Source organism: Colias philodice, chromosome 17, assembly GCF_061535455.1.
Source record: "Colias philodice isolate Cphi_HAF_F1 chromosome 17, ilColPhil1 Martin Lab GWU primary, whole genome shotgun sequence".
Taxonomy (NCBI): domain Eukaryota; kingdom Metazoa; phylum Arthropoda; class Insecta; order Lepidoptera; family Pieridae; genus Colias; species Colias philodice.
The window spans coordinates 11186095-11195997 of NC_143102.1; the positions used below are offsets into that span (position 1 = coordinate 11186095).

At 39.6% G+C, this 9903-nt stretch overlaps 1 protein-coding gene across 1 annotated transcript; it reads left to right on the top strand.

Annotated features, from left to right (window-relative positions):
* Positions 1 to 6495: 6495 nt before the first annotated feature.
* LOC149481364 (uncharacterized) lies at positions 6496 to 9699 on the top strand. The gene is made up of 4 exons (XM_089706121.1): positions 6496 to 6653; positions 6703 to 6974; positions 7218 to 7403; positions 9597 to 9699. The coding sequence occupies exons 1-4, from the start codon at positions 6496 to 6498 to the stop codon at positions 9599 to 9601; spliced, it is 621 nt and encodes a 206-aa protein (XP_089562247.1). The 3' UTR covers positions 9602 to 9699.
* Positions 9700 to 9903: the final 204 nt, after the last annotated feature.

Sequence of the window (9903 nt, forward strand, 5' to 3'; positions counted from 1 at the left end):
TTTACCTGTTTTGGTGTACCTAGTATCATGAATTTCGTTTTGTCAGCGTTTAGCTGCAAGGTATTATTTGCTGACCACGTAGAAATTCGATCTAGGTCACCATTTAGTTTTACTAAGCTATTCTGTGTATCATCGGGCTTGAAAGATAGATAAAGTTGTATATCATCAGCGTAGGAATGAAATTTACAACATTGAATATTATCAATAATGTCTGCAGTGTATAAGATAAATAATAGCGGCCCCAGAATTGAGCCTTGGGGAATACCTCGTTCAATAGATCTGCACTGTGAAAACAACCCCGCGCCGTTTTCCCCAGTTATCATAACAGTTTGAGTTCGATTGCTAAGATAACTGCCGAACCATGAGACTGCATTTTGTGTAAAACCATAATAGGATAGTTTAGCCAGCAATAGAGGTATGTTCAGCGTATCGAATGCGCGTGAATAATCGAGGTATACAAGGATTGTGCTCATACCTCTATCCTGTGCTCTAATAATGTTATCCACTACATCCGTTAGCGCTGTAGCAGTTCCACGTTGCCGTCGAAAGCCCGATTGTAAATCCGGTAAGATTCGATTCATCTCAAGGTATTCAACGACTTGTTTGTATACAATTTTTTCCAGTATTTTTGACATGCACGGGAGAATGCTAATTGGCCTTAGATCTTTATATGAATCAGGATGATCTTTTTTTGGTATCGGCTGTACTAGAGCATTCCGCCATAACGCAGGAAAGGTGTTCGAGGATATTGATATGTTAATTATATGTGTTATTATTTTTAAAGTTGTTGGTGTGGTTAATTTTAGCATATCAAGCGAGATATCATCGCTGCCTACAGCTTGGGATGTTAGTTCTCGAATAGCCTTCCATACGTCTTGGTCAGTAACTGGCTTCAAACCAAGGACAGTATCATTATTGTATCGATGTGATTTGTAATACGATATGTATGACGCTGGTGAGTATCTAGGACCTGGAGTGTTCAGAAAATGCATATTAATACTATCAGGATCACGCAAATGGGGTGGTAAGAGCGGTTCTCTTTGCGGCTTTATCCGTATATGTTTTTTTAAATGCTTCCAAAGGACCTTAGGGTTGCTTGTGTTAGCATTAATATAAATATCAAAATAGGCTTTTTTTTCTCGGTTTAGAGCACCTTTAACATAATTTCTGAGCTCGTTGTAATAGCGTATATGGGACATTTTTTTGGTTAATCTCGCCCGAATTTGTGCCTCGTCCCTATTCTTCATGATTAGTTTAATATTGTGCGTTATCCACGGATATTGTTCTGACTTAACTTTGAATGTTTTTTTCGGTGCGTGAATATCATACAGAGCTAGAACACTGGCAGTGAAGGTAGTTAAAGCTTCGTCCACATTATCAATTGAAAGTATCGCGTCCCAGTCATAGGAGATTAAAGATTGGTTGAAATCAGTTATATTAATATTTTTGAGAGAGCGCCTTGACATCCATTTAGGTTTAGGTTTTTCCTTTATAATATTTAAAATACAAGTTACAAACGCATGATTGCTTAAGTCACTTATGTAATCTACTTCTACCCGAGATACTGAACAGTCTGAACATATTAGATCTAACAAGGTCTCACTATCGCTTTTAAAATGTGTGGGCTTAGTCACATGTTGTTTCAAGTTTGTAGTTATTAAGAAATTGTTAAATTTTATAAAACCAGCAGTTTTTTCACTTAGTATATTAATATTAAAATCGCCTACCAATATCATATAATCACTCCATACAAAAGAGCTGATAGATTCTGTGAGGGCCGCGAAGAAGGTATCAATATCTAGCCAGGGCGGTCTATAAGCGGTTCCGATAACGATTTTTTTACCCCGGGAAATTAATTTGAGCCACATCTGTTCAACCGTGTTTACCTCAGGATGTTTTAAAACATGAATCGTCAGACCATCTCGGACATAAAACCCTACTCCACCACCTCGTGAGCGGACATCAGGCGGGCGTGGGCGGTGGCGCAAGCGGTAACCAGGCACCGCTGGCGCACGTCCCTCTTCGCCGGCGCGGAGCCAGGTCTCATTAATGGCCATAATATCTACAGCGTGGCGCATGATTGCGGCTAGAAACTCGTCATGTTTATTTCCCAGCGATCCGGGGTTTAGAAAACCAATTTTTAACTTGCTAACTACACCAAAAATAATAAATAGTGATAATTATTTGTAATACAAGACATTGATACCTTATAAATGTATACGCTATTGTAAGTATGAGAGATTTTTGAAATGTATTTATTTTCTATATATATTAGTAGGTACTTCAAAAAGTTGATAATAATTAAATAAATTGTATATGTTTTTTTCGGTTTTATTACGTGTATATAATATAATGTAGATGTAGATAGATAATATTGTGTCTTTTGAATTTGAAATATAGTATATATTTGACAAGAAATAATTTTATAGAACAAAAGTGTTAGTAAATAGCATATTATTATATCATACACACCAAGTTCAGTTATTGTACACAAAAGAAGCTTATCAAACCATATAATATTCCTTGTTAAGGTCGTATAAAGATGACAAATGACAAAACCATTACAAAATTGTTTAGTTACATTATTTAAAGATAACTTAACGGTTACTTCAGATAAACAGTATATTTTTCTTTTATTTTTATACGTATAAATGATAACTATAAAATAAGTCAGTAATATTTTTAACAGACTGATTGACCATTCCAGATAGCATATGATTGTCGATTTTATAAACAGTAATGTGATGAATTTAGTAAAAATAATTAACAAACAGTCTCCGAACCAAAAACCGATTTCAGATCATCGTCTGAATGAATACGGTAAGCCTTAGATTGAGGTTCTTTTCTAGCGTATATATACCCTCCGCGGGTCCATACATATCTCCATTTTTTCGCACTACCCTCTTGACGAGCTAAGTAAAATAGCCTACGATTTATACTCGTTAGGCGTTCATTGATATAGAATCGGTGGGGCGCGCCGGCGATGCCAGTACCTGCAGTGTCAGTCGCCCGCCGTACGCGCGCAGCACGTAACATCTCGTCGCGCAGGTGTCTCCGCGTAAAACGTACTACCATCGCGCGCGCACGCACACGGTCTTGGGATTCATTCTGTGGTACACGCGTAGATCCGCTTCTCTCCGCGCTCACTATATCACTTTCTTCTAAGCATATGCCTATTTTTTTAGCTAACGAAATGACTATATGTGTGGGATTTTCGCCATTGCTTTCGGGCAAACCCGTTATCTCCACATCGTTAATAAGATTTCGTTGCTCGGATTCATTCAAGCGTTTTTGGAGAAGGTTGATACTACTATTTAATTCCACTATTTGCTTATTTTGTGACTCCAATTTTAACACTTTATCCTCGATAATATCAAGTCTACTAGTAAATTCTGAGACAATATTTGCTAGCTTGGACATCTCATTTCGAAAACCCGTAAGTTCTGTGCGTAATAGTTTTATCTCGTCCGCTAAGATGGATTGCCCCGGCTGAATGGAACCTGCATCCTCATAGACATCACCCGGGCTGTTATCGGGCATCGGCTTGTTTACTTTTTCAGGTTTGTTTTTGCATACTTTACACAGCCAATTTGGACCAATTCGTGATTTAGGGCTTACACATGTTTTGTGATAAAGGTCCTTGCACTTAGTGCACCTGGCATCATCTGTGGACGCAAATTTACCACATTTGCCACATTTGTTACTCATGATTGCAGTTTAATCAGCTGTAGCTTCGTACAGAGTACCAATAGATGGCAGTGTTTTGAGTGGTGCAGCGAGACAATGAATTTGCAGTTTTTTGCTCAATATATAATTATTTGTTATTGTTTTTATTTATAACATAAACTTATCGATGGAAAGTAATCAAGAATACTTGCGTAGGATGTAATAGTAACCCTTTTGTGTTAACTAAAATTGAAGTTGTATTTCACGAACAGCTGACGGTCAGCTGTTTTTCTTGGACACTTTTATACACTTATTATAGTTTTTTATTCACTTATCCACGATTGTCTACTGATAACTGCATATACGTCCACTGAAAATACTTCTTTTAATTGCGTTTTTGAGCTTTAATTATATTTTTAATTATTTAAAATACAGAGAAACGAACTGTCACTCCAAACGTCAACAAGACGTATATAATTATGTGAATACATTGAGTTATTCCATGAAGTACTCGTTCATAAGGCCACAACTACAAAAAAACACGAAAAAAGTATATTTATGGGGTTGTTACAATATGTGTTCATGTGTAAAAATATAGTCTAACATCATATCTTACACATACAAGCTTAAAATTTTGAATTAATAAAGATTTAGTATTGATATATAGTTTTTTGTCTCTCCTGAAAAGTGCTGTTTTTGAGTTATTCCCTTATTCACTGGAGGCACAGAAATTACTTCGCAAATTTGAAGTGGCATTTTCCACGCTTTTTCCGGACATTTTCACGCATTTTCCGGATATTTCCGGGGATTTTCCGAGCATTTTCCGGGCATTTTCCAGGCATTTCCACGCTTTTTCCGGACATTTCCACGCATTTTCCGGATATTTTCCACACATTTCCCTGGCATTTTCCGGTTATTTTCCGGGATTTTCCAGACATTTTCCGGTAATTTCCTAAGCATTTACCGGGGATTTTCCGAGCATTTCCCGGGGATTTTCCGGATGTTTCCCAGACATTTTCCGGACATTTCCCTGGCATTTTCCGGGGATTTTCCACGCATTTCCCAGACATTTTCCGGAAATTTCTCTGGCATTCCAGGCATTTTCCGGACATTTTCACGCATGTTCCGGACATTTTCACGCATTTTCCGGATATTTTCCAGGCATTTTCCAGGGATTTTCCACGGTTTTTCCGGAAATTTCCACGCATTTTCCGAGCATTTCCCAGGCATTTTCCGGTTATTTTCCGGGAATTTCCCAGGCTTTTTCCGGGGATTTTCCGAGCATTTCCCGGGGATTTTACGGATGTTTTCCAGATATTTTCCGGACATTTCCCTGGAATTTTCCGGGGACTTTCCAGACATTTTCCGGGGATTTTACGAGCATTTCCCGGGGATTTTCCAGACATTTACAGGCTATGTCAGGGAAATGTTCGGAAAATGCCTGGAAAATTTCCGGAAAATATCCGGAAAATGCGTGATAATGTCCGGAAAAACGTGGAAAATGTCACTTCAAATTTGCGAAGTAATTAAAGCAGAAAACCAAAAAAAGAAAAAGAAAGCTAAAATCTTTCATATTAAATGTATATGGGATATTCATATTTCATACTTAATGTATGGGAGGGTTTAAAGATAATTTTTTTGATATTTCTCGATTTATTTTTAAAAATTTATTACCGCCATTTTACTCATTAGGTTAAGTACTTTCGATATCAGTTTAAAGTTTTTTGTTATCTGTAATACTTACGGAAAAATCGCCTGTGCACACTTAACGATTACACCCTGTATATACTATACAGGGTGTCCCAAAAAGTAGTGATGGACGGAAGCTAGGAGGTAGAGGACCTAAAGAGCTATCCGAATCACCCCCATGTATGTTATGCGATTTTTCGTATTTTCGGAGTTATGACATTTTTTTTCAATTTTTTATCTATCGCTGAGTACGACGAGATTTTTATTTGTGGTAACGTGAATTATTGCGCTAGATGCTTGATTTTTTTAAGTATGCTAAGCTGAAAGATAGGCCAATTCAGTATGGTAACATTTACTATCGTTAGATCTTTGAATGGAATAAAAAAAAAGAATTAAATGCCAAGAAAGATGAAATTACCCAGTATGTTCACCACTTCAAGGGCCCATAAAAAAATAAAATCACATAAAAAAAGTTTTCCGTTTGGCTTTTAAAAACTTGCTCTATCAATCAGGTAGCTTGGTTTTAATGATCATCGTGTTAATTAAATTTTTGCACTTACCACATTTAGGTTTCAATTTTTCGATTGAAGCCTTCTGAATAATAAAATGAAATTTTCAAGGTAGCTACCTGATAAATAGAGCAAGTTTTTAAAAGTCAAACGGAAAACTTTTTTCATGTGATTTTATTTTTTTACGGGCCCTTGAAGGGGTGAACATACTGGGTAATTGTATCTTACTTGACATTTAATTATTTTTTTTATTCCATTCCAAGATCTAACGATAGTAAATGTTATTATACTGAATTGGCCTATCTTTCAGCTTAGCACACAAAAAAAATCAAGCATCTAGCGCAATAATTCACGTAACCATAAATAAAAATCTCATCGTACTCAGCGACAGATGAAAAATTGAAAAAAATGTCATAACTCCGAAAATACGAAAAATCGCATCATACATGGGGGTGATTCGGATAGCCCTCTAGGTCCTCTACCTCCCAGCTTCCGTTCATCACTACTTTTTGGGACACCCTGTATATAGATATGTATAGAAATTCGTGCTTCGTTCAATTGAAATCGCGCAAAGTTTAAGGAGTCCTGTACGATCGCCGTGTGTGTGTGTGGACAGGAGGTGGAGAGCGCGATGGCGGCGGGCGCGGCGCTGTGGGGCGCGGGCGCGGCGGGCGCGGGCGGGTCGGCGGCGGCCGCGCGCGCCGCGCTGCGCGTGCTGCCCGCGCTGTGCGCCGCGCCCGCGCCGCGCCTGGCGCGCCTGCTGCACGCGCAGCCCGACCCGCACGCGCTGTGAGTGCGACCCAAATATACAATACAAATCTATATATTGCGAATAAAGCTATTTTATTTTTTCTTTCTTTCTCACCGAGTTTAACGGTCGATTTTTCGGTTGCTACGGGCCCGCATACGTTTTGAATAATTTAATCAAATTAAAAACGCGGCAGGCGCGCGCTAGTCGGTGCGCTGGGGTCGTGCGGGTCGGCGGGCGCGCACGCCGCCGTGAGCGCGCTGCTGCAGCTGGCGCCGGGCGGCTCGCCCGCGGACGCGCCCGCCGTGCCCGGCCTGGCGCAGGAGTACCTCGCCGCGCTCGCGCTCGCGCCGCACCCCCAGGTAACTCTTTCACCCTATTTCGTGTGCCACTTCGACTATTCTATTTTTTTAACGAGTCGTTAACGCGACAAATTGAACGCCCTCGCGATAAAAAGAACAGACGACGGCCTATTTAACGACACCGAATTTTTGAGATTATTATAATCGCACAAAAAGCTTCACCGACTAATAAAAATTCTCGCGAACCTTTCGCGTCATCGACGCCCACGAGTCGAGAGTGACGTCGGCCGTCCGTTCCGACAGGAGAGCGTCGTCGAGGAGGTGGTGAAGCTGAGCGCCTGGCCGAGCGAGGGCGAGGAGGGCGAGGCGGGCGAGGCGGTGGCGCTGGCGCGCAGTGCGCTGCTGAGCGCGGCGGCGAGCGCGCGCCGCCTGCCGCCCGCCGCGCGCCGCCTGGCGCCGCGCCTGCTCGACGCGCTGCGAGCCTGCTCGGTGAGCTCAAATAAGCATTAATTGGATTCTATTTATTACAATATATATTTAAATACAAAAAAAAAAGTTTAAGAGCAATAGGTAGAGTCCATTTTCCGGTAGCGGTCAAACACTATATTTTATAAAAAAAAAATCACGCCATTACCATGCTTATACATTTTGGTATATATGTATATTTAATAAAGAGATTCCTTGATAAATATGACTGTATAAAATGACGTTTTCGCGGGATTCACTAAAACCCTCAACACTAAAGTGGCCCCATCTATTGGTAACGTAGATCATTAAGTAATGATCTAAGATTGGTAACTATTTTCTTATGAAACTAACTGTCGTAATTTACATATTTAAACATAATTAGACAATGACAAAACAAATAGCACACAAAAATTATTAAATACATATACATCAGTCAGAATCGACATTCGAAATCGAAAATTTAACAATAATTCCAAAAGTTTTCAAACTTCGGTCAAGTGAATGGTTCTTTGGGACGACAATAAATCTCATTTTGCAACCTTGTCCGCAGTCCGGAACATTGTTAAAATTGCAATTAAATTATTTTGCACGCCTCATAAGCGAAGCGTTGAGGTGGGTACTACTGTCACTTCGCGCAAAACATCTGATTTTTCAAACTTAAAATGTCTTTATGTATCATACATTGCACTTGTAAGATAATACATACACACACATATTAAGAAAAAACACTATTTTTAACGTTCATGATATTTTTGATGTCATTTTTGTTATTTAAACTAGTTAAAAAACAGTTTAAAAAAGTTCTGTCTTGGACGTCCGTGTGTCTGTATGTGCGGATCCTTTTTCTTGTTAACACGATAGCGACCGAAATACTTTACTAATCGAGTCTTTTTTTTTCTCTCTTACGCTTGAGTATGCTCAGGAATAGAACCCTTTCATTTTTCAGGGTCTGATTCGATGTGGTTTAATTGTTATTAAATAAACAAAAATAATAATTAATAAATATTTATTAAAAAAAAATTATGAGGCGTGCACTTTTGGATTTTCCAAATTATTTTGCTGTATGGTCGTGAAAAAAATTCCAAAAGTTCTGCAAACTTGGGGAAGTTTTCGATATAATATTTCATATCACGTATTAAATTTGCTATCAATCTAAGTGTGCGGAACATTGTTAAAATTGCAATTAAATTATTTTTTGCTGTATGGTCGTGAAAAAAATTCCAAAGGTTCTGCAAACTTGACACAGATATCGGAAATATATACCGAACGGTTGTATAAATTTGCAACCTTTTTCTTTGACCGGAACATGTTTATTTATAATATTATTTTTAATTCGTGGTAATTTTTTCGAGTACGGTGGTCTCGGAATAATTACAAAAGTTTTGGAACTTGGTTGCAAATTTAATACGTGATATGAAATATTATATCGAAAACTTCCCCAATAATCCCGAAAACTTTTGGAATTTTTTTCACGACCATTCAGCAAAAAATAATTTAATTGCAGTTCAGGACTGCGGACAAGGTTGCAAAATGAGATTTATTGTCGTCCCAATGTAACATTTACTTGACCCAAGTTTGAAAACTTTTGGAATTATTGTGAATTGAATGTCTTGACTGACTGGAGTAATATGGTATTAACTATTAAGGAATGTATGAGTCTTAATGTAATTTAACTGTAATTTTATTTGAATTTATTAATTTGTAGCTATATAATATTTTGATGATATTAACACACATTAATTTGTAAAAAATGTTTGCACGCCATTTACAATGGCTACTGTATGTGATAAAAAATATTGTATCTAACACCTTACTAACCATATTAAACGAACGAATAAGTATACCTATTTGTTTTGATTTGATTTGATACGCTATCGCTCCAGCTTCGTTTAGACGAGAAGACTACGCTACGTTTGTTGAGCGGGGTGAGGGTTTGTGCGGGTGTGCGGGTGAAATTTAGAGACAGCTGGGTTTTTAATGACATTGCAATGGCACGCAAAATCTAAAATCACGGGTGGGTATTGAAGGCAATCGGATACAAATTAGAGTGATAACGTTCCATCGAATGTGAAATATGCTTATTTGTCATTCAAAAACATTATTTTTTATGAAAAAAAACCAAAATATGTTATTTGAATAATGGTACTTAGGTAGTTCTTTTTTTTAAAACGTTCTTAAAAATTAGGCGTAAATAGTAAAATAACGTGTCACTAGGATGACTCGTGTCGGTTAGCGCACGTGATGGCGCTCGGCAACCTGGCGAGCGAGGAGGCGCTGGAGGCGCTGCTGCAGCAGGCGGAGCGCGGCGCGGCGCGCGTGGCGGTCGCGGCGCTGGGCGCGCTCGAGCGCCTGCCGCCCGCCGCGCTGCTGCGGGCCGGGGCCCTGCGCCGCCTGGAGCGCGCCGCGCTGGCGGGCCGCCCGCTGGCCGCGCGCGCCGCCGCGCTCGACCTGCTGCTGCGGCTCAGCGCGCCCGCGCCCTTCGGCCTGCCGCGCGTCGTGTTCCTGCTGCACGAGCGCGGCC